Genomic DNA, 24,679 nt, shown 5'->3' with positions numbered 1-24,679 from the left:
GCACAGCACACATGTCTCTGTTAGCCAGCATGCCGATTTAAAATTTATCCAACCACTATATGACATAGCAAACCCATCTCTAACCTCACCATAAGTATTAGCCCTTGACATTAATATTTTTCTTTTTTTCAATTCTGGGTAATTGAACTCAGGGCCTGATACAATGCCAGACAAGCACTTTACCACTGAGAAACATCCCAGGTCAGAACCCTTGAATTCTTGTAACAAGGCTCTTGGGACAGGCAACATACAGCATAACACAGTGGGGAGGTATAAATCTCTGTGTTTGCACACAAGCTTCTCTGCCACTGCAGGGGGGAGTCCTGTCGCCTCCTTAAGACAAGACTAAAGATCGGGGGATGGGAAGAATGATTCAGAATGCCCAGATGTGCTGGGTTCTCAGGTTGGCAATGGATGCTGTGAGTGAGCGTTAGGAGCAAAAGGTGGGCGAGCCTGTAGGAATGCAGTCTCCTTAGGTCATCTTGGAACTCAGGACAGAAGACCGGAAGTTGCAGTGACGTGTTCAGCACCATGGAAAGCTCCAAGTTCTAAACAGTTGAACCCAGTCCCTGACCCTGGCCAATGGCGCCCTTCCCACAGGACTGGGCACATGTTAAAATCCCACAGGCGGGGCCGGGCGGTGGCGCTAAAGGTAAGGTGCCTGCCTTGCCTGCGCTAGCCTTGGACGGACCGCGGTTCGATCCCCCGGTGTCCCATATGGTCCCCCAAGCCAGGAGCAACTTCTGAGCACATAGCCAGGAGTAACCCCTGAGCGTTACTGGGTGTGGCCCAAAAAAACAAAAAACAAAAAACAAAAATAAATAAATAAATAAATAAATAAATAAATAAATAAATAAAATCCCACAGGCAGGAGGAGGAGGTGAGAGAGAGAGGGCAGGGCTGGACACCAGCGTCCTGAACTTTGCTTCCAAAACACAGAGACTCAGGCTGGCCTGGTGGGGAAAAAGGCTTTATTGGATGTTAGTGGGGGACAAAGTGGGACAGTGAATTCCAGGGAACAACAGACACTGGGACCCAGCTGGCGGTCACCTTAAAGAACAATAAATTAAGTTACGAGATAAATTAAAGACAGGAGGTGCCAAGCGGGGGAGCAGCTGGGAATACCTGGAGATTTTTTTTTTTCAGGATGCCATTTGGAATTGGAAAAGGGGAAAGTCAGTCCCCCCTTGAAAGGGTGTGAAATGAAACTTTTTGGTGTCCCTTCCCCCAGGTTAGAATGTGGGATGCTGGAGGGCTCCAGGAAGAGGGAAGGTCTGGGCTTGGCCGCAGGGATGGGGGTGGTGGGGAGAGGTTCAGGGTCGTTCCTCCAAGAAGCGGTAGGTGGGGTTCTCATAGCCGTGACGCTGTAGCTCCCGTAGCTGCTGTTCCTCCAGGGTGAGCATGGGGTCCACCTGTGATGGGTGGGGGGCCAGCTCAGAGCACTGTGGCTGGGCCATGCCTCGCCTTGCCTGCAGAACTGCTCCCGACACACATTGTGGGCCTCTCACCTCCACCACCCCATGGCTGATGGTCCCGTAGGGCTTCTTCCTTCGCAGGAGCAGCAGGGAGAGAATGATCAGGGAGCCCCCGCCTGCACCCATGATCAGCAGACCCGACACAGCCTCTCGGGACACGCCTGTCCCCGCGGGTGCCTGCAGGGAGAAGAGATGAGGCAAGGGCCATGTGGAGGTCTAAAGTGGCTTTGGGGGTCATGACCTAGCTGCTGACCTCTGACCTCTCCCCCTGGCCACCCAGAACATTCCTCCTCTTACCAGTTCATCTCTCTGAATCTCCGATGAATGGAAAGGAAATCCCCTTGGAACAGACACATTCACCTGGGGGAAGCAGGAGATCTCAGGAGACAGAAGTCTGGGCCCCAGTCTCCCCTTCCCCTGGGGTACAAGAGTGCCTCCCCCAGCAACTTCCTTTCTTTGAGTCCTGAGTTTCCAGGCTTGGTCCTCTCTTCCCTCAGTCCAGGAGACCCGCCCCCCCCCCCCACTCCAGCTCTCAGCAGCCTGCAGCTCTGAGGGGCTCACCTTTCGCTCATTCTGCTCGGATGGGGATGGCTTCTCTTTCTCGGGGGAGGCAGGATCTTGTTCTGTGGACCCTAACCCACAAGTCCCAACTCATTCTTCAAAGTTGAGACTAGTGCAACCCCACCTGAGGAGGGGGGCCCACAGGAATACCAGGCCCCATCCCAGAAGTCCGGGGTATCCAGTATAAGGGCCCGGGAGTAAGTGGCTGGGGCCTGCTCTGTGAGACTTACCTTTTGGAAAGACCGTGGAGGACTCTGCTGGCAAGGCCGATGCAACAGTGAAGAGAGGAGGACACCATGGAAAAAGGGGACAGAGACCCTCCCAGGGACCGAGGGAGGAGGATCCAGGTGTGACAGAGGCCTCCCCACCTTCATTCTGTACCATCCTCTCCCCCTCATTCTACTGGCCAAGGCATGCCCAGATTTTGAAGGATTAGAGTTGAAGTTGGGGGTTCTCCCTCCACCAGTGTCTGAGGTGGAGAGACTCAGGCTAACTCACCGTCCTTGGACTCCACAGATGGCAGCCCACCCTTGTCCTCACTGCTACCCCCTGAGACAGGTGCATCCAAGTCACTGGGACCCAGGTGTTCAGAGCGGAGAAGCTCCTCTGAAGGGAATGGACAGAGGGTTATTGAGGTTCTGAGGAGCTCGGAGATGCCACAAAACACAGTGGCACCCTAACAGAAGGGTGGATGGGGGCAGCCAAATGTGATCTGGGGGTGGGGTGAGAAGCTGGATGAGGCCCTGCTGACAGGAATGACAGAGGAGAGAGTTTTAAGGGAAGGGCCTTCTGGGAAAGGAGAAAGGAATTTGCCCACAGGCCTGAGGGCTGCTGTGGGTCACAATTTCTCTAGTACTTTCCTTAAATGCACTTGCATTACCAATCACTGGGGGCCCAGGCTGGAAGAAGGCCCAGCAACTTCTGCTTTCACACTTCTGTCATGTAGAAAGTGCATGATGGGTATGCACAGGGTCCTGGACAGGTGTGGCTGTGAGCCCATGTGGAGAAAGACAGACTCCTGCCAAGCCAGGGTCCCAGCTCCTTGTTCATTTGCCATCAATGCAGATGCCTGCTGGACTATTGGGTGCAGGAGCAGCACCCAGAGACAGACTAATACAAGAACCCATCTGGATTCTTCCAGAAAAGACGGTAAAGTGAGGAGCCAAGAAAGTGATCAGGGTCAGAGGAATAGTATAGCAGGTAGAGCTCTTGCTTCGCATGTGCCAACCCAGGTTATTTTTGGGGGGACAAACTCAGTGATGCACAGGGGTTCTACACTCAGGATTACTTGGGGGACCATCTGGAATACTAAGGTTCAAACCAACTCAGTCTAGTACATGCAAGGCAAGTGGTCGATCTCGCTTTACTCCCCTCAACCCAGGTTCAATCCTCATTATCCCACAGGATTCCCTTGACACCACCAGGAATGATCCCTGAGGAGAACCAGGAGAAATACCTGAGTACCACTAAAAGTATCTTTCAACACATTTTTAAAAAATGATCAAATTAAGTCACTGAGTTTTGGAGTTACACGTGAATAGCTAACTGACCATAAAGGGGGAGTCATAGGCTGGGGTCAGAAGTCAGAGGTACTCACCAATCTGGGGTCGCAGTTCCTGAGCCAGGTGAGGGTTCTGGTCAAGAAGCCCCAGGCTCTGATTCATCCTCTCCTCGATTATTCTCAGGTGAGTCTGGACCTGTAGGGATAAACTGGTCAGGGGGAGCTAGAGATGGGGAAACTGAGGCAGCCCAAAGCTCACCAGGATCCAAGAGAAAGTAGCACAGATCATTTACAGGAAGTAGATCACAAGGAATTGAGCTATAGGAGGAAGGAAACTGGAGAAGAAGCAGAGTTGAGAGTGAAGAGAATGATGTAAGGAAGGCAGGAAGTGAGAAGCTGGGACGGAGGGGTAGTAGAAGGAAAGGAAATAGGTGCTAGAAAAGTGCATGGAGGCAGGATGAGCCCAGCAAATGGGCAGGGAGCAGAGGTGAGCAGGATAGAGGGCAGAAAATAGGGTCTGAAGAAAATAAATGAGATCTAAGGGATTTCAGAGAAGGATGATTGGAAGGTCATATGGAAAAGATGTGTTCAGGGGCAAGGCTTGAAGTTCAAGAACATGGAATACAATATTTGAGGACAAAAAGAATTAGAATCTAAGGGCACAAAAGGTGGGGAAGGGAGCTAATTAGGAGAAAAAAAGAAGAAAGAAGAGTTGAGGGGCAGAAACAGGATTCAAGACACAGGAGGGGATTCTGGCAAAGGACATAAAAATCCCAGGAACAGAAAGTGGATGGCCAAAGGTACAGTGTGTGGGAAGGGCAGTGAAGTGGAGCCAGACAGTTTCTGGGGTAGAAGGTAAGGATGGAAGGGATTAGAGAGAGTTCTGAGGCATTAAGAGGGCTTTCAGGGGGCTGGAGAGATAGCACAGTGGGCAAGGCACTTGCCTTGAACATGGTTGACCAGGGTTCAATCCCCAGCATCCCATATGGTCCCCAAGTACCACCTGGAGTGATCCCTGAGTGCAGGGCCAGGAGTAAGCTCTGAGCAACGCTGGATGTGATCCCAAACCAAGAGTTTTAAAAGATGAAAGGGGCTTTGAGGACAAAAGGAGGTTCTGATGGACATGAGGAGAGTCTGAGGGAGGGCAGGGAACTGGGAACCAGAAGAAGATGGGTACCTGGAAGCGCATCTGCTGGGCCTTCTCAGGATCCACGGCAGCCACATGCTGGTAGTGGCGCAGCGTGTGTCTCTGCTCCTTCTGCTCCACTCGCAGGTAGCGCCGCAGGGCCAGCAGGACACGCTCTGCCTGTGGATGCAACAGAGGTTGACCAGACCTGTCCCCACCCTTTCCCCTCCCTCACCCAGGGCCTGTGGGTTCCATCAGCCCCAAACACCTGAGGTGGGTCCCCCTGCAGAGCTGCCAGGAAGCTTTCCAGGGCAGCTCGACGCTGGTCATTGATGAGTGCGATGACTCTCTTGGCATGAGTCTCCACCAGGCGCTGTCGCTCTCCAGACACCTGCTCCTCCAAGGTCTGCAGAATCGACTGGAAGTGCTGGCAAGGAGGTGGACATAGGAGTGGGAAGGGTAAAGAGGGGGGAAAGTCTGGGTGGGCTGGGGTGTCTGGTGGGGCAGGGCTAATTAATGGGCTAAGGGGAGGGGTGGAGCATTGGGTCTGAACCTGGGTGAAGGCAACTTCCGGTAGGACTAGAGTCGGGATGTTGACCAGAGTGGTGAAGGGACAAGTATGACAGACTTGTACTTGGGCCTGATTAGGGCCTCACAGACCTAGACCCTGCTTATGTGAGATAAAGGGCGAGAACAACAGTTGGAGATGGGACTAAGCTGAGGCCTTACGTAATGAGAGTTCCAAAGGGACCAAGGAAGGACTGAGTAAAAGTGAGGTTAGAGGGTTAGGGTCAGGTGGTGGGACTTAGGATTTAAGAGGCTGAGAGGCCAGTAGCTGCAGGGGAATAGCTTGGGAGAAGATTCCAGAACCAACCCTCAGAGCTGGGGATCAAATGAAGACAGAGGGAAAGAGGACCAAGCTGAGAAGCAAGAAGCTATTATAGGGCACCAAGCAGGGTGGAGGCAAATATAGGGATGGGGCCAGAGGAGTTCTAGAAAGTAGGAAGGTGTGAGCCAGGCTGGAACCAGGGGTGCCCTGCTAATGAGCCCCTACCAGAAGCGCCTGCTAGAGCTTGTCCTACCTCATTCAGGGCCTGTCTGTCAGTTTTAGGCAGGTTCTTGGACTGGTTGTCTGCCATGGCCCATTCACGCATCACCTGTAGGCAGGGGAGTGTTAGGATCCTAGAATCTACCCAGAGTCCCTCTTCAAAAATCTCAGACCTGGGAGTAGAGAAGGGCTTGGGAGATTTGGGGAAGAATTGAATCAATGTGTCCCTAAGGGGTTTCCCTGAGGTGTTGGGTATTGAGGGGAATCTGGAGCCCCTTGGTATCATCACCTCATTAATCTGGCGCATCCGACGTTCCTCCAGATCCATCTTGGCCCGCAGGAACCCCTCATGCTCACTGATTTCTCCTGGCATGCCAAAGTACACGTCCACTCCATCTGTGGGCCTTGGGGTAGGAGTCACTGAGAGCCAGAAATAATTGGGTGAGTCTGAAGCCATCTCCAGTCATCATTCTTTGTCCTTCCTTCCTTCTTTCCTTCTGTCCTTCCTTCCTTCCTTCCTTTTTCCTTCCTTCTTTCCTTCCTTCCTTCCTTTCTATCTTTCTCTTTCTTTCCTTCGTTCCTTCTTTCTTTCTTTGTTTCATTTCTTCCTTCCTTCCTTCTTTCCTTCTTTCTTTTTCTCTCTCTCCCTCCCTCCTTCCCTCCCTTTCTCTTCCTTCCTTCCTTCCTTCCTTCCTTCCTTCCTTCCTTCCTTCCTTCCTTCCTTCCTTCCTTCCTTCCTTCCTTTCTTCCTTCCTTCCTTCCTTCCTTCCTTCCTTCCTTCCTTCCTTTCTTTCTTTTTTTTTTTTCTTTCGGTTTTTGGCCCACATCCGGCGGTGCTCAGGGGTTACTCCTGGCTGTCTGCTCAGAAATAGCTCCTGGCAGGCACGGGGGACCATATGGGACACGGGATTCGAACCAACCACCTTTGGTCCTGGATCGGCTGCTTGCAAGGCAAACGTCGCTGTGCTATCTCTCCGGGATTCCTTCCTTCCTTCCTTCCTTCCTTCCTTCCTTCCTTCCTTCCTTCCTTCCTTCCTTCCTTCCTTCCTTCCTTCCGTTTGTTTTTGAGCCCTACCTATTACTCCTAGCTCTGTGCTCAGAAATCACTCCTGCTGGGATCTAGGGACCATATGGGATGTCCGGGACAGTCACATACAAGACAAATGCCCTACCTGCTATCACATGGGCTCTAACTTTATTTTTTTTTTGGGGGGGGGGGGAGGCACACATGGCAGTGGTCAGGGTTTAATCCTTGCTCTGTGCTCAGGGATCATTCATGGCTTTGTACTCAGGAACTATATATTTGCTTGTGCCAGGGATCAATCCCGAGTTAGATGTAGTTAAGGCAAGCACTTTAACTAATCTCTGTACTAGCTCTTTGGCCCCTTTAACTCATCAATCTCTCCTAGAGCTCTACAGTCCTGTAGCCACTCTAGCAAGAGCTGCTACCTGGCATTTTAGGAGATGGAGTTACAGAGGAGGCTTGTTTTGCAGAATTTGGAACTCCATGACACCCTTCTCTGAGCTTCCCCCAAACAATCCTTAGGGCCTATCAAATGTCCCTCCATTTCCAGATAGTCTCAGACCACTCTTACCCTTTGTTTTCTTCACAGGCCAGCCCTTCCTTCCTTCCTTCACCTAGAGGGACAGTCCTCCCCTCCATCCACCTCCACTCTGCCTCTCCCTGATAGTTCCCTACCATAGAGCCCCCTCTGCCAAGCCAGGTTTGAGACTCCTCACCTTTGCTGACCCCCGCGGGAGTATGGGAGCTTGCGGTAGAGGGGGAAACCCTGTCCTCCTCTTCTTCTTCATCTTCAGCCTCTGGGGGCTCCACGAAGTAGTCATCGACTGGCTGTAGGAAGGATTCCTCCTCTTCCTCATCCTGACCCCCCTCTACTCTGCTCCCTGGGGGCCAGGACCGGGTCGAGGGGTCCCTGAAGGAGCAGGAGAAGACCAGAGGGGGTAAGAAGCCAAGCTCAGGATCCCCAGCCCTGGATTCCACCTCTTGCCTCAGGAGCTTTAGGGCAGATAGAGGGGGTGGTTGGTCCCCACTTACCCGCCTACTGCCCCAGATGGATCGGAAGTCACAGGAGGAGGACAGCACACATACTCCACACCTCGAAAGCGATCGGCGCCACAGGGCAGGAGCATGCCTGAGCCATGCAGGATAAGGCCCTGGGAGCTGCAGGCCTGTGGGAGGAGGAGCATGGGCAGGATTGTGGCTGAAGAGGCCTGAAAGTGCAGAGCATGGGGCCCGAGAGCCTGTATTCCTGCTCCTCCTCCAGGGGCCCTGACTCATGGGTTCAAGAGTGAGGAAGGTGCAAGGGAATTCACAGCCTCAGTTCTGGGGGGAGGCATGAGGGTGGAGGGGGGGTCCCCAGTCCTGACCTCCTGTGCCTCCTGGTGCCTCCTGGTTGAACTCTCACACTGGTCCATACGCTCCTGGTGTAGGAAGCGGCATCCTTCAGGAACCAGGAGGGCTTCGCTTACGAATTCACCGGCTGCAGAATGGGAGGCACTGGCGTGAGAAACCCGCCTCTCTCCATACTAAGTAATCAGAGCCCCAATGCTGTCCAGAGCAGGAGACCCTTGCTCTCCCCAATCTCCCACCCTCCCCAACCTGTCACTCACGTAGGCAGCGGAAAGGCACAACCTCATGGTGGTGATGGGCACAGTGGCCACTCTGCGCACCCCCACACCACTGTTCCATAGGGATGGCCTGTGTCGCCTGTTCCACGCGGGCCACCTGCAGCTCCGGGTACATCTAGGGCACAGAGTGGAGAGCATCAGTCCTCTGTCCCGCCAGTGTCACTTCCACTGGCCACATCCTTCTTCAAGGCTCTGGTGTCCATGAAGACAGCATTTCCAAAGCTCTGCTTCATTGGACCAGCCATACCCTCCAGTAGCTCTCCCAGAAGCCCCATCTTTAGGCCCTGCCCCCTTGCCAGTGGGGTTTCCCAACCCTCACCCCAAGACTCAGCCCCTCTAATATTTTCTGATCCTCCTCCAGCGTCTTCTACTTTTTCCATTCACCTCCACCTCAAGGAAGAAGCCTTTAGCCTTCCTAGTAGCTCTGCCCTCTTCCACGCCCTCTCCCTGGGCTCCCCCTTTTTTCCCTGGCGCAAAGCTCTTGTCTGTATCCCTCCTTATAGCTCTCCTTAGGCCACACCCAACTCAGACCTAACTGTAGAGTCTTCCCTTTCACACCTACACTCTTCACTGGGCATTTTTGGGTTGATGCTTTAGTTTTGTTTTGGGGTCACTCATGGTGAGGCTCAGGGGTTACTCCTGGTACTGCATTCCAGAATGACTCTTGGTGGTGCTGGGGGTGGGTACCAGACGTGACGCCCAGGATGCAAGCAAGGCAAACACCTATCCACTGAGCTATTATCACTCCCACCCCAACACTTTTCTTTAGTGGCTCTTCGCCATCCTCCCCCACTCCTGCCCTAGTTTCTTAGGAAAAGGCCCTGCCCTCTCTGAACTGCGCCTTGCCTCGTTGCAGGCCGAACCCCCTTTGGCTCCCCTGCATGTATCCAGGACGAGTCTCCCAGCATTGGGGCACGGTCTAATGTCTTTGAGGGTGACCCGTGCCTCCAGAAACCCCTTTTCCCTGGACCCCGCCCACCTGTCTGCAGTATTCCAGCACACGCTGCGGGTCTCGGAGGCAGCGTCGGGAGAGCTGCGGGTCCGGCTCCCAGCGGCCGGTGCGCAGGTCTCGGTGCAGGGTTAGGTGGCCACATATTCCTGCCACTTGGGCCGACCCGGGAGCCTAAGGATGAAGGTGGAAGAAGTCGTCTGGGGGTGGGGTGGGGTGGAGGGCATTGCATCTGGGTTCCCCACTTCTTTATCCCCCTCCCCTAGAATCCAGAGCCTCGGCCTCAGCCCCCTTCTAGCAAGCACCGAGCACCCACTCGCTCGCTTCCACGGTGGTACCGTTCCCCGGGAAACAGCTCCCACCGGGGTTGGGAGCGTCCCAGCTCTCCCGTTGCTATGGCGACCCGGGTCCCTCGGGATGCTCGCGGCCTTGTTGCCGTGGAGACAGGCTCCGCCTCCACCGGGCCCCGCCGCCCGAAGGGGTTAAATGGAAATCGCGGGGGAAGCGGCCAGAACCCAACCAAGCGCTCTGGCCCCTCCTCTCCCCATCCTCGGGTGCAAAGACAGACGGCCAGGCCTGGTTTTGGGGCCCTGCAAAGCCTGGGCTCGAGCATCCTCAAGTCCTTGAGGGCTGGCCAGCTAGCTAGCTAACATATTGGGGGGGACAGTTGTGGGAGGGTGGATGGAGGCCTGGACTCCAGGATCCTGAAAAACTGCGGGGACCTTCGTAGGATGGGTGATAAAGGATGCTGTCTGTGGGCGGGGGCTGCATTCTGGCTGGCATCTGGGTGCCTGGCTGGCCTTGGATGGAGAGATGGAGAGGGTCTGCTATTCAGGTGGAAGTGGGGGGGGGCTGGGGCTGAATCCCCCATGTTGAGGGCTCGAGGGGCTGCGCTTCTGGTATCAGAAGCTCTGCAAAAGCCAGATCCCAGGGTAGGTAAGCAGGATGACAGATAACGGGGAGCCGGGGCCTGAACTCCTTCCTGGCTTCATCCAGAGCGCGTGCATTTGGGGGGCGCTTGGGGGGGCGATCATCTGGCTGGAAAGAAGGAGCTTTCTGGCCCTGGACATGTCCAGTCGGCATCCGGGGTCACAGGCCCGATCGCACCCCTTCCCCATCCCCACCCTCACCCCCCAGGACCAGGCCGGGCCTCACCTCGGCCGCGCCGGGGCTCCCACCGGCCAGACTCCCGCGCAGCAGCAGCAGCAGCAACAGTGGCAGCAACAGCGGCAGCGGCGGCGGGCCCCGGCGGCCACCCGGACCTCGGGCAGCGGGGCTGGAGGGCCCCATGTCCCGACCCTCGCTCTCAGGTCCCCTGCACTCCCGCCCGGCCCCGGCGGTGACAGGAGCTCCCAGCGCCACCGCCGCCGCCGCCTCCTCCCCGCCGCCCCCGGGCTGCGCCGGCGCCGCCGGCCCCGCCCCGCTCCGGCTCCGCCTTCCTCGCCAGGACAATAGCGTTGGCAGCTCTGCGCAGACCCGTGCAGCTCCGGAACCCGAGGGGGAGCCTACACCGGGCTCCCCCAAAGAGTCTCCAGGCGTCCCACCCCACGCAAGCGTCTAGTCTGGGGGTTTGGGGCATTCTGCGTCCTCCCTTGAGTCCCTCACCCACCACCCCCAGCTTGCTTTCTCCCCTTCAAAGATGCAACCCCAGTGCCCTTCTTCATCAACTCCAGAATGCCAAGCCCTCAGCCCTTTCACCCTAAACCCCCCTGGGCCCCAGGAATCTGTTCTTTAAAATTCTGAGCTCAAGGATCCATGAGCCCCACTCCAGTCCTGGTGGTCCTTTCTTGAAGGAGCAGTTGGGAAACCTGCTCCTTGTCCAACTTTGCCTGGTTGGTCTGCTTGGTGCTCTGCCCAAGTACCAGGACACCCAGGGGTGCCCTAGCATTAAAGCATCTTTATTTTCTCACTCTTTGATTTTCTGCCTCCCCCGAGGAACTGTTTTCTCAACTGGCAGGAAGGAATTGGGTGGGTGCTATCTATGCATACCTGTCCCTGTATATTTATGAGTCTGAAGAAAGGGGGTGGAGTGATAGTACAGTGGATAGGGCACTTGCCAACATGGGTTCAATCCCTGGCATCCCATTTGGCACCCCAAGCCCACCAGGAATAATTCCTGAGTGCAGAGCCAGGAGTAACCCGAGAACCACTGGGTGTGGCCCAAAAACAAAGCCTGAAAAAGCCAGAAAGATAGCACAGGGGTTAGAGTATGCCATGTGCACACCTGGCCTGTTGGCCCCTTGCACCATGTGGTCTCCTGAACACCTGCAGGTCCCCCAAGCACAACAAAGCCACCTGGGTAATCCCTGTACCCTAGAATCCAATTATCATTACATCATTTGGCTTTTGTATTGAGCCACCATCTGTTTGGAAAAGAAGTACAGGGAAGGATCCCGGAGCACCACTTGGGAGCCTGGAGGCCTAAAGAGAAAAAGCAGGAGCCTAGTGGCTTCACTCCAACAGCCACTTCACAGCTCAGGATAGAGGAAGGGCCTTGGAGAAGGTTCCATGAATTCCTCCCTTGATAGAGAGCAATCCTAGAATCCCTAAAACACTCTGCATTTTCAAACTTTTTTTTTAATGAAACATAAATTTCTCACCCTGAGATTCTCCCCATTCCTTCTCCCTCCCCACTTCTCCCTCCTTGGGTACGGTTCTTTTAGGCATCCAGGAAGTCTTCTGTGTTCTCAGGGAGAAAATAGCCATTTGACTGCAATTCCAATGCTAAAGCAGAAACCCTTCTGGAATAGCCAGAACAGCACCTTGTTTGGGTTCATTTTACTCTTCCCATGTTTCTCTCTCAGTGTGGTGGTCATCTGAGATTATGATCTTCGGTTTGGGGAGATGGAGCTTTGCAAGTGGAGGTGCAGCTTCAATCTCTGGCACCATAAATGACATCTCCTGAGCATCATTAGGAGCAATTCCTGAGCACAGGGCCCTGAGCACTGCCTGATGTGCCCTCCCCCAAATAAGAAAGGAAAATAAAGCAGGAAGAAAAAAATGAGAAAGGCAGGAAGTATAAATGGAAGGATGGAGGGAAGGAAGAAAAAGAAAGAAAAGGTGAGAGAGGGAAGGAAATTTCTTCTATCAGCATCTTTTTTTTGTGGGGGGGGCACACCCGGCAGTGCTCAGGGGTTACTCCTGGCTCTATGCTGAGAAATTGCCCCTGGTAGGCACGGGAGACCATATGGGATGCTGGGATTCAAACCACCATCTGTCGGTTGCATGCAAGGCAAACGCCATGCCGCTATGCTATCTCTTTGGCCCCATTCTTTCAGCATCTTTTAGTGTCTAGAAGCCCTGTCCCTAGTCATCACCTTCACCCCTTGTCTTTGCCATCTTAAGTACCTTATACATGGAATAGGGGAGCATGGGGGTACCTTACTCCCCTTTATTCCCACTGGGGGCATCCCCTTTGGCTAAGATGCCCCAGATCATTGAAACCATCTTTCCTTCTCCCCAGTGTTCAATTCTTGAGGAGTAATGCAATCAACTGTTCAACTTGTGGTCCCTTAGAAATCAGGAGGATCCATTGTGGCCCAAATTCTTCAGCTGGAAGAATGTCACACATGAGTCTGGAGACGAGAGTGACTGGGTGTGGGAAAAGCAGTATATGGGCAACAGGGAGGTCCAGGGGTCAGATCTGGGAGCCCAAAAGATGTTGTGGGTTTGATGTAGTTGGTAAAATCTCGAGGCCGGGGTAGAGTGAGAGAGCCTGCTGGGTCTCTGTAGGGCCTGCACTGGGGTACCAGGCGTGACGTAGTAAGATAGCTTGTCCGATCTCGGTAGGGTCTGCATGGGGGCACTGGATTGCATGGGGGGAGGAAGTTGGGTCCCAGTTGGTGTTGTCTTTGAAAGTTGGTCATTGCCAGTTGTGTGTTGGAGTCAGGGTAGGTTGGAGTTCCTGGAGGTCCCGAGGGCGTGGGTGGAGGCAGGAAATTTCCTTCTCCTCCAGCATCTTCACCAATGCTCGGACTCACACTGGCTCCTCGCACCTTGTAGTAACCGTTGGTTGGGTCCTGAAGGAAAAAATGGAATTTGTAAGGGGTGAGGGTCACAGAAGAAAAGACACTGTGACCTAAGGATCCAGTCATAGTTCTTCATGAGGTGAACCTAGGCAAAGAAGCAGTTATCATTAATATATATGGAAACAAAGGTTGGTTTCCTCAAAACCTTCCTAATTATATCAAGTAACACATAAAATTTAAAATAGCACCAAGGAAGTCAAAACAGAAATGCCACAATACCCAGTTGGACAGGCATTAGTTCCTGGGGAAGGGATATAGTGGGGCCACTATCATGACTCATTGCCTTTAGAAAGTAATACTAGGCTGCTAATAAATAGGGTTGGAGGATAATATTGCAGGGAAGATGTTGCCTTGCATGAGGCTAACCCAGGTTCAAACCCTGGCATCTGGCACTCCACATAGTTGCTTGAATCTGCCAAAAGTGATGAGTGCAGAAACAAGAGTAAGCCTGAGCACCACTGGGTGTGGTCCCCAAACCAAAACAACAATAAAAATGCTGAACACATTTAAAATGTTCTCTCTTTTTTGGGGGGGGAGGGTCGGCCACACCTGGTGGTGCTCAAGGGTTACTCCTGGCTATGTGCTCAGAAATCGCTCCAGGCTTGGGGGACCATATGGGATGCCAGGGGATCAAATTGCAATCTGCCCTAGGTTAGTGCGTGCAAGGTAAATGCCCTACTGCTTGCTATACTGTTCCGGCCCCCTAAAATGTTCTTTTTGACTTCTGTGGTCAAAACAAAAATCCTCTTCTAATTCTTTTGGTTTACAAGCGCAAATCATAATGTAGATCTTTCATAAAAGCATAGCATCATAATTCAAACTGTCAATGAACAGGAGGTAAGTGCAACAGGCCAGCTAGGAGGTGGAGAGGAGAAGATGTACAAGGAACAAGAGAAACTGAGACCAAGACATTCATTCAACATTCCAGGAGCCCATAGGCTGTGATTCTGAGTCAGATCCTGGGCTGCTGCTGCAATTAATGGTTAGTTAGGACCATGAATGGGGCTTTCTTCTCATGAATACCCAGGCCAAAGGGTCAAAGGCAAATTCCCAGAGTCAAAGTCCAGAAGAGAGTTTGTGATGGGAAAAGCCTGGCAGTGGGTCTAACTAGGATGTTAGAACCTGAGGAGATTTGGTAGGACTTGAAGGGAAAGTACAGGTAGAATGATTTTGGGTATGGTAGGACAGTCAGGCACAGAGGACATGGCTGTAGTCGGTGGCACACAGACAGGATGGTCAGGGCAATAAAAAGGAAAGCCGGGGCCGGGCGGTGGCGCTAGAGGTAAGGTGCCTGCCTTGCCTGCGCTAGCCTTGGACGGACCTCGGTTCGATCCCCCGGTGTCCCATATGGTCCCCCAAGCCAGGAGCAACTTCTGAGTGCATAGCCAGGAGTAACCCCTGAGCGTTACCGGGTGTGGCCCAAAAACCAAAAAAAAAATATATATATATATATATATATATATATATATATATATATATATATATATATATATATATATATATATATATAAAGGAAAGCCATAGGCTTTCTGGAATGAGGAAGGTCTGCACTGAGTTCAGAGAAGTGATAGAGGGTGTAACTCTTCCTCCAACTTCCTGTTTCCCTAACTTCTTCTTTTGGTATGTAAAAGCCCACCTGGATTACAGGGTCTTCCCCCACCCTGGGTGGTATTCTGGATAATAAAGAGTCTGGCTGTGTGTAAGAGAGCAAGCACTTGGCGGATAGGCAGTACTGGAGAGAATGAGCACAAGGCAGATAGGCAGCACAGGGCAGGAGAGAGAAAGCACATAGCAGAGAGAGAGAGAGCCACAAATATCTCCAATGAATATGTTTTCTAACTGCTGTGTATTATTTCTACACCACTAGCCTGCTTCATCAGATTTGTTGGCCTAAGGCAGTACTTCTCAAATAGTGGGGCGTGGGGCTCCATAAAGGGGGGCGCATTTGACCTCGGCAAACACTGTCATAACAAGCTAAGCCCCATGTTTATGTCTCTGGAGCTGAGAGTTGCTGTGTTCTGCTTCAAATTCCGCTTCGAAAAAGCTATGCATTGCAAAACGTGCTCATTGTAGCCATTCATCCAGACATCACCTCTGATGAAAAAATCAGCTCAAATTATTTTATATATTTTTGTTTTGCAGGTTAAGGGTTTTTTTTGTTTTTTGTTTTGTTTTTTTTTTCAGGCCACACCTGTTTGATGCTCAGGGGTTACTCCTGGCTACGCGCTCAGAAATTGTCCCTGGCTTGGGGGGGGACCATGTGGGACGCCGGGGGATCAAACCATGGTTCTTTCCTTGGCTAGCGCTTGCAAGGCAGACACCTTACCTCTAGCGCCACCAAGCCGGCCCCTAGGTTTTTTTTTTTTTAATAAAGATACTATTTACAGTCACGAGGGGAGGGGCGCAAAAAATGTTTTCTTCTTCCTAGGGGTGCATGACAGAAAATAATTGAGAAGCACTGGCCTAAGGGGTTAGAAACATGGTGCCTAGGGAGGTCTCACCCAACTCGTGGATATTATATTTTATATTTTTATTCTACAGGAGGAAAGGAGGTCAATAAGGAGGAAGGAGCACTTCAGGCCAAGCATGTACTAGGTGTGGAAAAAACAGAGAAGAGCTCTGCTCTTCCCAAGATGGGACCCCAGAGGTTTGGAGAGATCTGAGGTCAGTGTGGATACCATTGTGTTGGAAAGGACTTGGGAAAGTCAGCCAAGAAGACATACCCAGGAGGCTAAAGTGGAAGAGGGCAATATAAACAGAGTGAACCTGCTCTGGGGCAAAGCTGAAGGCCAAGAATAGGACAGATAAGTGGACATGGTCAAGAGGCACACAAATGGGAACTGAGGCAGGAAAACAGTGGTGGTAGGGGTAGGTCCCATTTTTGAAGGAAAAAAGTGGAGATGCAGAGAAGGGAGCCCCTCCCTTCCCAATACTCACCTTGGTCTCCAGAGTTCCCTTCTTGTCCATGACCAGGTCAGTGTGGTCTGTGTGCACGGGGGTTCCCTGTGGGAGAAGATACTCAGTGAGTGAAAATAGTCAGAGTCTCCTGTCCCAGAGCCAAACCTTGAGTTGGGAGTCAGGGAAGAGGGTCCAAGTGCATCTAGGAATTGGAAACTGGACTCATGACAACAAGGCCCTGGAGACATATTTGGCTCAGAAAATCACTGTAGTGGGGATATTTGGGTCCAACGTAACTATTGGAAAGTCTGCTGGTGCTGGGAGTTACATATGGTATTACATTTGGTTGGTTTGTGTAGGTATGTGCCACACCTGGCTGTGCTCAGGGCTGACTCCTGGCTTTGTGCTCAGGAATCACTCCTGATGGGGTGACCACGTGCAGTGCTAGGGATGAAATCTGGGTTGACTTAATGCAAGGTAAGTGACTTACCTGCTATACTACTGCTCCAGTAGTATATATGTTTTAGAGGGGTATAATTTAGGGTCACACCTGGCAGTGCATGAGGACTATTTGCATTTCTATTCTAGGGGAACTACGTAGTGCCAGGCATCAAAATGGGGTCAGTCACATGCTAGGTAAGCACCTTAACCCATGAACTCTCTCTCCAGCCCTGGGTTAACTTTATATTTCGTTGGTTGTTGGTTGGTTGGTTTGGGGGCCATATCCAGCAATGCTCAGGGATTATTCCTGGCTTTATGCTAAGGGATCACTCCTGGTGGTACTTGGGGACCGCATGGGGTGCTGGGGACCAAACCTGAGTCAGCTGTATATACACATCAACCACCTTCCCACTGTCCTATCTCTCCAGCCCCTCTGGGTTACACTTTGGTTCTGGAAGCACATGGATCTGAAAACCACATCATCCTACCTTTTCTTCACTGTTTCCTATTTCTTCCTCCTCGTGGCCCCTTGAACTGGAGATGTCGCTGCTGCCTGGGATTCGCACCAGGTTCTTTTGCTTAGAGAAAGAGGCTATGGCCAAGGACAAGTGGACAGAGGTAAGTGATGGGTGTATCTCAGTTGAGGAAGACCCAGGAGCAAGAAAAGAGAGGAAAGGGCGATCATATAGGAAAGTTGGAGATCCCAGCCTCAGAGGGCAAGGAGTATGTCTCTGAGGAGATAGAGTTGGGGTTCCAGGACTTAAAGGGGAGCCCAGCCCTGTGCAGGGTAGAAAGGGTCCCCAGGGTCCAGTTCCGAGGAAGAGCCAGAGGTAAGTCTCAGGCACTGACCTTTGCCATTGCGACAGAAGCAGAGGGACAAGCCTGTGATGATTATAAGAAGGGTGATGGCTGCAGCCACCCCTACAGCCACGATCTGCACAGAGGGCACCACAGCTGTGGGGAGAAGATAGATGTCTTGGGGTGATGGAACAGGATACGGAGGGACTGAGGGCAGGGGCTCGGACCAGTGCTAGAGAGCTCTAGAGTTGAACATAGGTACCTTTGGGGATTCCCAAGGCTTATCATCCTTTAGCTTGAGATCACCTGGATTTAAGGGCTCATAAAATTTGGGGTGACATAAATTGAATTTCCCTGGCTCTAGGGAATCTTATTTTGGCTTTGTTTGTTTGTTTGTTTGGTTTTTGGGTCACACCCGGCAGTGCTCAGGAGTTACTCCTGGCTGTCTGCTCAGAAATAGCTCCTGGCAGGCACGGGGGACCATATGGGACACCGGGATTCGAACCAACCACCTTTGGTCCTGGATCGGCTGCTTGCAAGGCAAACACCGCTGTGCTATCTCTCTGGGCCCTATTTTTGGCTTTGTTTTGGAATCATATCCGGCAAAGCTCATGGCTTATGCCTAACTCCGCTCAGGGATGTCTCATGGTGGGCTCAGGGGACCATATGGGTGCCAGGGATCAAACTTGGGTCAGCCTTTGCCAGGCACGTGCCCTGCCTGCTGTACTTATACCTCCAGCCTACTTTAGGGATTCTGAAAGTTTTATTCTGCCATTTCCCATATTTGGGCATTCCATTTTTGGGGGCCTCTAATGTTGGAGTCTCTCAAAGTGGGTTGAACTCTCTCCTTGTGGGGAACTTATTCTTTGAGGGGGGTCACAGGATTCAAGAAATTCAGTCTTGAGGGCTCCCAAGGTTTGGAGTGTTTGGCTCAGGGAGGGGATCTTGAGATTTAGGGGTTCACAACCCAAGGGACTCACCTCTCTGATCCAGGCTCACCCAGGCTCCTCCCTCTCCTAGTCTGTTCCGGGCACTGCAGTTGAAGCCCAGTTTAAAGTCAGATTCCCGAGTTCCAGAAATGTGGAGCACGGAGATCAGGCCTGGGCCCTGTCTCCCCAGGGCTGCTGGGGCCGGGAATGTCTCCACCAGGAACCGGCCCTGTGACCCTGTTTCGAGGAAGCCATCATCCCAAGACCAGACCTGGAGGGGTGGGATAGGGAGGCACAAATTAGGGAGGCCACAGGGTAGGAAGAGGATTTGCAGAGTATGGAGAAAATCAGGAGGGTCACACCCTTGGTGGCACTCAGGGTTTATTCCAAACTCAGATCAGAAATGACTCATGGCAGGCTCGGAGGACCATATGGGATGGCAGGGATCAAACCCAGGTTGGCTGCCTGCAAGGCAAACGCACTACCCACTGCATTATCACTCCGGCCGGGTGACAGCAGTTTTGAGGGTTTGGATGGGTTGTGCTAACAGGGGAACAATTCCTTACCACGGCTTCAGGGAGGGGGGAGGCGAAGACTAGACACTGGAGGCGTGCAGGACCCATCAAGAAGGCGGGTGCGGAGCTCAGAGCAGTCACAATGGGAGGAGCTGGTTTGGAGATTACGGACCCATCAGAGAGGCTCCACTCTCCTCATTTCCCAAGACCAGGTCCCCTCGACAAACCACGCACCCCAGAGCCTGGGAAGCGAGATTCCTCACCGTTCACCGTCAGCCTGATCTCCGCGGTGCCTCCCCCATGGCCCGAGAGCCCAGGTTCAGCCCTGCATACGTAAACGCCTGCATCCTCGGTCTTCACCGACGGGATAAGCAGCGTGGGTCCAGAGGCCAGCACCTGGGATGGGGAAGGGGTATCAGGGCGCGCATGAAACCTTGTCCACCGCCGGCTAGTCACGAACTCCAGCTCTGATCTCACCTGCACAGCCCCACGGCGGGTCCAGGTTACCCTGGGGAGCGGATTCCCCCTCCAGGCACAGCTGAAGGAGGCGTCTTCCCCCACATCTACGGACACAGGTTCGGGCTTGGCCTGCAGAACTGGCCCAACTGGAGGAGAGAAAGGGCAGGTCATGTGGGCGAGGTGCTCTGAAATTTCTGATACAGGATCAGTCCCCAAATCCAAAGTGAGCTTTCCCTGATCTCTTGGAACTGCTTACTGATTTTCCACTCACCTATGTCCTATTTCTGCTGCAAATAGGCGCTGACCCACCTGCACCCAATCCTGCATACATACCACATCCCTGACCTGGTCCTCCTGCTTGGTCATAGCCACGCCCCCGCCACGCCCCGGTTCAACAAAGCCCCGCCCCTGCCCTGCCAGGCCCCGTCCAGGTCCGATAAGGCCCCGCCCCTCTCCAACCAGGCCCCGCCCCGGCCCCGCCCTCGACCCCTGCTCACACTGCACGTTCAGCGCGGTGCTGCGGTTCGCGCTACCCACGGCGTTGCTGACCTCGCAGGACACCGGCTGGGTCAGGAATGAGGCATCCGCCACCACCTCTAAAATTGACCCTCGAGCCCCGAGCACCGGGGAGCTTCCTTTTGCCCACCTGCAGAAGAGGGGGCATCTGTTAATGTTAGCCCTCCTCCCCCTGCAGTCCTCCCTAAATGCCTGCTCCCCAGTGGGTGCTCACCTGTAGCCAGTGACCGGAGGCTGGGCCGTGGCCTGGCACCGGAAGATGACCTTCTGTCCCTCCTGCACCGTCTGTGGTTCTGCAGACAAAGTCACCACTGGGGGGTCTGTGGAGGAGAGCCATTCATTGGTCAGCATGGACAGAGGTTTGGGACCCCTCCATGACTGATCTAGAAGTCCAATTCCCAGTCTTTCTGCCCCCAGGAATCTGGATCCCCAGTCCCATCTTCCCGTTGAGCCAGGAATATAAGCCTCTAGCTTCCAGCCCTTCAGGGACTCCAGGTCTACACCCCTTCTTTCCTCAGTCTGGAGTCCAGGCCCCTCTTTGTTTAGGGACCTCCAACTAGGATCAAGCACCCAACTACACTCACACTGCAGGCTCAGGGTGACGGCAGTGTCTTTCCCTGAGGGCAGGGCCTGATTCCTCGCACGGCAGACCAAGGTGGTGCCATCATCCTGGCTGGAAGGGGTCAAGTATAAGATGCTCTCAACTAACCCAGTGGTTTCTTCCTTCAGCTGCGTCTGGAGATTAAGAAAAACAACATTGATATGAAAGATCATACAGAGAGCAGCTTGCAAGGTAAGTGACCAATCTGGGTTAAATCCCTGTCACCCCATTCAGTCCCCTAGGAGTGATTTGGGGATGCAGAGCCAGGCGCTGAGCACCACTGGATATGGCCCACAAAACAAACAGAAAAAGAATTATAACTTTTGTGTGTGTGTGTGTTTTGGGTCACACGTGGCAGTGCTCAGGGGTTATTCCTGGCTCCATGCTCAGAAGTTGCTCCTGGCAGGCACGGGGGACCATATGGGACGCTGGGATTTAAACCGATGACCTCCTGCATGAAAGGCAAATGCCTTACCTCCATGCTATCTCTCCGGCCCCAGAATTATAACTTTGATTACACCACCTGTATAGTGTTTTCATTATAATGGGCTCTTTTCTAAGCAATTATAAACATCACATTATTTAATCCCTCAAATTACCCTATGGGTGCATATTACCATTATCCCCATTATATAGATAAGAAAACCGAGGAACAGAGAATTAAGCTCAATCAACTACTGCTGAGCCAGAATTTGAAATTGGGTAATCCAGGCCAATGGGCTGTACCATGCCTCTTCCTCATCTCCATAAGCCTGTGCCCTGAGTTGGCCCCCAACTTTCCGCTAATGGGTAAGAGTTGACAAAGGGACTTGGACCTGACCTGACGGAAGGTGGCCCCATCCAGCCGAACCCCATCTCGGAACCAGAGCAGCTCAGGAAAGGGATGGGCATTCCCACGGCTCCGACAGGTGAGGTTTGCAGGAATTCCAACAACCAGAGACACAGAGGGACCACCCAGTACCTGGGGTGGTTCTGGAGGCACTGTGGAGGACGGATCAGGAATCAGAGTTGAATCCTAGGCCCTCCAGAGCCTAATTTGATCAATCCTAGCCAACCACTTCCAGATTCCCTAAAATTTGATCCTCTCCCCCCCACACACCCCCAACACTAGTTATCCCCTAGGGCTCCCCAGGGACAAGAAGACCAGCTCCTCACCCAGAACGTGCAGCTGGGCTGGTCTGGAGCGGAGGCCCGCTTGCGAAGCCTGGCATTCGTACGATGCTTGGTCCTCTAGCTCCACTGGCCTAATGTGGAGGTCATGCTGACCACTGGCTCCACTCCCTGATATCCAGTACCGAGGCCACCCTGGAGTCAGGGGACAGACGATCACATCACCTTTCTGGCTTCCTGCCCCCAGGGCCTCCACACCCATATGTCCCACATAATTAAGACACTTTCTGAAGCAGATGCTGGACCAGGAACGCTAATCTCCAAAGTTCAAGTCACTGCACTCTTTGAAATGAGAGTGGGGAAAAAAAATCAAGAAAATAATTGCCCTGAGAGTCAGCTTAGGGGCTGGAGAGATAGTACAATGGATAGGACGCTTGCCTTGGATACTTGGATGTGGCAGATTTAGGTTCAATCTCTGGAACCACATAGGGATTCACTGAGCACAGAGCCAGAAATAAGCCCTGAATACAGCCAGGCATGGTCCACAAATTTTAAAAGAAAAGGGAAAAGAGTCAGATTAGATGCCCCCCGGGGCCTGAGAGATAGCACAGTTGTAAGGCATTTGCCTTGCTTGCAGAAGGATGGTGGTTCGAATACCAGCATCCCATATGGTCCCCGAAGCCTGCCAGGAGCGATTTCTGAGCTTAGAGCCAGGCAGAACCCCTGAGCACTGCAGGGTGCGATCCCCCAAAAACAAACAAGAAAAGATTAGATTCTACCTCTGTAGTGAGTGAGTGAGTGAGTGAGTGAGTGAGTGAGTGAGTGTGTGTGTGTGTGTGTGTGCATGTGTGTGCTGAAACGGGAAGGTACAAGGGGGGACTCTGGGAACCTGGGCAGTGGTTACAGAGCATCTTTTTTATTTATTTATTTATTTATTTATTTTGTGGTTTTTGGTCACACCCGGCAGTGCTCAAGGAAAATTCCTGGCTCCATGCTCAGAAATTGCTCCTGGTAGGCACGGGGGACCTTATGGGAAGCCAGATTCGAACTGATGACCTTCTGCATGAAAGACAAACGCCTTACCTCCATGCTATCTCTCCGGCCCCAGAGAGCATTATTTTAAACTTGGCAAATCTGGCCCGGAGAGATAGTACAATGGTAGGCTCTTTGCTTTGCAGACAGCTGACTGGGGTTCGATAGCCAGCATCTCTTACTTTCCCAAGCCAGACAAGAGTAATCTTTAATTGCAGAGCCAAGAGTAATCCCTGAGCAGCACCAGGGGCTACCCCCAAACCATAAGATAACATAAAATAAAATTGACAAATCTACTCGTGTTTTAAGGGCTTTTCTGTATTTGAGAATATTTTGTAATAATCATTAAAATAATCCGTAACGGCCACCCCCCCAAAAAAAAAAACTGCTAGAACTCCCAAATATTTAACAGAGCTGTGTCCCGATTTTGAAAGCATCAAGTAGAAACTTTAGTCGCAGCTCCAGCCCCGCCCCAGGATAACCCCCCCCCCACTAGGTCTACCCCCTCCTAAAAAGAAAACAGTCTCACCTGGCAGGTCCCTTTCGCCCCCTAGAGCCAGCCCATCCTTAGTCCACTGAACCAGCCCCCGATACTCTCCCAGGGCACAGGGGAGACGAGCCTCGGCCCCCAGCAGTACCACCAGGTCCTCGGGCTGTTGCACAAAGTGTGGAGAACCTAGGAAAAAATGGGGAGGAGGGCTGGGCTGCAGGCAAGCCAGAGCTGAGCTTCATCTTCTTCCAGCAACCAAGTATCCAGGCCCCCTACCTTCTTTCTCCTCCTCCTTCAGACATCCACCCTAGCAAAGCAGCAACTGGTAAACACCAGCCCCCGCCCCATATTCCATCACCGTGGTACCTGCATTCTCTCCGAGGCAGAAGAGGAGAAGGATGAAGATGCGCATCCCTAAGGAGTCGCCCCCCCAGATCCAGACGACTTGCCCCAAGTTTCCCCTGCCAACGTCTTCCTGGGCAGGTGCCTGCCACCACTTTGCACCCTCCCAGCCTACGCGTAGCCCCCGATCTCGGGTCCGGCTCTTGCTCGAGACAGCTCCGCAGCTCCGAAGCACTGGCGGGCTGGGCTCCGGCTCCGTCGGTGTCTGGAGACCCCCGGGAGGGCGGGAGCCCGCTCGCCCCGCCTCTGCCCGCCCCCTTCCATTGAGAAACTCCCGCGGACGCCGAGCCAGATGAATGGGGCCGGGCCCGCGCGGGGTGCCCCGGCCCGATGGGGGTCTGGGAACCTGGACACCTGGCCCGCAGGAGAGGAGAGGAGAGGAGAGAAGAAGAGGGAGTCCGGGCTAGGCTGGACACCTGCAGGCTAACGGGGTGCAGAGACGGAGAAGGTTGGGGGGGTGCTTGGAGATGAAGAGGGAGGAGGAAGAAGGGGGGAGTGGAAGAAACTCGCTCAGCCCCAGGTCCTGGAGGGAACAGAACGCGGAGTGGAAACAGAGCTATATCGGGGTGCCCTGGGGACCGCGCCTGTTTCCGCGCCCTAGGGAGGCGAGGCCCGCTGGTCCCCTGGAGGCTGGCGGGTCAGAAAGAGGCCATCGGAGTGTCCAGAGATAACCGAGACCCCGCTTCCTAAGAGGGGGTCAGTTCTTTCCACCCGTACCCCATAAAAAAACCTAGCCTCAAAAAAAATGTCTCTAGGGGCTGGAGCGAGAGCACATTGGAGAGGGCTTGGCTTGACTTTGCGTTCTGGGTTCGATCCTGGGCACCCCAGATGGTGGTGGCATGAGCCCCATCAGGAGTGAGTGGGTCCTGAGTGCAAGGAGTAAAAAACCCCTGAGCAACACCCCCCCTCCGGGTGTGGCCCCCCAAATCCAAAAACAGATATAAAAATATATATCATTTCTTGTGCCTGCTTTGTTACCACCGCTGTAAACAAGGCTCATCTTCAGATACAGCAGCCCAAACCCCTAGGCCCCCAAGTCCATTCTAGGCACTGCCCGGCCCGGCCCCCCCTTTCCCCCATGCCCCCCTCCCAAGTGGTTGCCAGGAAACGACGGGACAGCGGCGGCCCCCCGCGCAGCGCGGAGCGGGCGG

General features: G+C 53.2%; 2 protein-coding genes across 4 annotated transcripts; both read right to left on the bottom strand.

Annotated features, from left to right (window-relative positions):
- Window positions 1-954: 954 nt before the first annotated feature.
- On the bottom strand, window positions 955-10,653 carry APLP1 (amyloid beta precursor like protein 1). Of its 3 annotated transcripts, none has more exons than XM_049786582.1 (17): window positions 10,465-10,653; window positions 9,340-9,483; window positions 8,343-8,475; window positions 8,100-8,212; window positions 7,768-7,901; window positions 7,452-7,645; window positions 6,001-6,131; window positions 5,746-5,820; window positions 4,932-5,090; window positions 4,715-4,843; window positions 3,634-3,733; window positions 2,535-2,642; window positions 2,267-2,293; window positions 2,037-2,107; window positions 1,773-1,835; window positions 1,509-1,652; window positions 955-1,412 (listed from the first exon to the last, which is right to left on the bottom strand). In XM_049786582.1, the coding sequence occupies exons 1-17, from the start codon at window positions 10,597-10,599 to the stop codon at window positions 1,314-1,316; spliced, it is 1,959 nt and encodes a 652-aa protein (XP_049642539.1). In that variant the 5' UTR covers window positions 10,600-10,653; the 3' UTR covers window positions 955-1,313. The 3 variants fall into 3 exon arrangements, with proteins under 3 accessions (XP_049642539.1, XP_049642540.1, XP_049642541.1); XM_049786583.1 differs by having other exon boundaries at window positions 2,267-2,290; XM_049786584.1 differs by lacking the exon at window positions 2,267-2,293.
- Window positions 10,654-12,855: 2,202 nt separating this feature from the next.
- KIRREL2 (kirre like nephrin family adhesion molecule 2) lies at window positions 12,856-23,538 on the bottom strand. Its single transcript, XM_049787462.1, has 16 exons — window positions 23,493-23,538; window positions 23,166-23,312; window positions 21,650-21,799; window positions 21,315-21,475; window positions 20,478-20,628; window positions 20,108-20,213; window positions 19,875-20,023; window positions 19,396-19,523; window positions 19,182-19,314; window positions 18,970-19,070; window positions 18,455-18,674; window positions 17,532-17,630; window positions 17,165-17,268; window positions 16,275-16,340; window positions 13,178-13,328; window positions 12,856-13,063 (listed from the first exon to the last, which is right to left on the bottom strand). The coding sequence occupies exons 1-16, from the start codon at window positions 23,536-23,538 to the stop codon at window positions 12,873-12,875; spliced, it is 2,103 nt and encodes a 700-aa protein (XP_049643419.1). The 3' UTR covers window positions 12,856-12,872.
- Between the last annotated feature and the right edge of the window lie 1,141 nt (window positions 23,539-24,679).

The sequence above is a fragment of the Suncus etruscus genome, chromosome 14, assembly GCF_024139225.1.
Source record: "Suncus etruscus isolate mSunEtr1 chromosome 14, mSunEtr1.pri.cur, whole genome shotgun sequence".
In the NCBI taxonomy this organism is placed as follows: domain Eukaryota; kingdom Metazoa; phylum Chordata; class Mammalia; order Eulipotyphla; family Soricidae; genus Suncus; species Suncus etruscus.
This window is presented reverse-complemented; position numbering and strand designations above follow the sequence as displayed.

Coding starts and splice junctions, on each gene's coding strand:
- APLP1 (XM_049786582.1), bottom strand. CDS start 10,599: ATGGGGCCCTCCAGCCCCGCTGCCCGAGGTCCGGGTGGCCGCCGGGGC. Junction 5,821..6,000: donor GGATGCGCCAGATTAATGAG/GTGATGATACCA, acceptor CCCTGCCTACAG/GTGATGCGTGAATGGGCCAT. Junction 1,836..2,036: donor CCGAGCAGAATGAGCGAAAG/GTGAGCCCCTCA, acceptor TGCTTCCCCCAG/GTGAATGTGTCTGTTCCAAG.
- KIRREL2 (XM_049787462.1), bottom strand. CDS start 23,538: ATGCGCATCTTCATCCTTCTCCTCTTCTGCCTCGGAGAGAATGCAG. Junction 21,476..21,649: donor AGCCCAGCTGCACGTTCTGG/GTGAGGAGCTGG, acceptor CGTCCTCCACAG/TGCCTCCAGAACCACCCCAG. Junction 16,341..17,164: donor TAGGAAACAGTGAAGAAAAG/GTAGGATGATGT, acceptor CTTCTCCCACAG/GGAACCCCCGTGCACACAGA.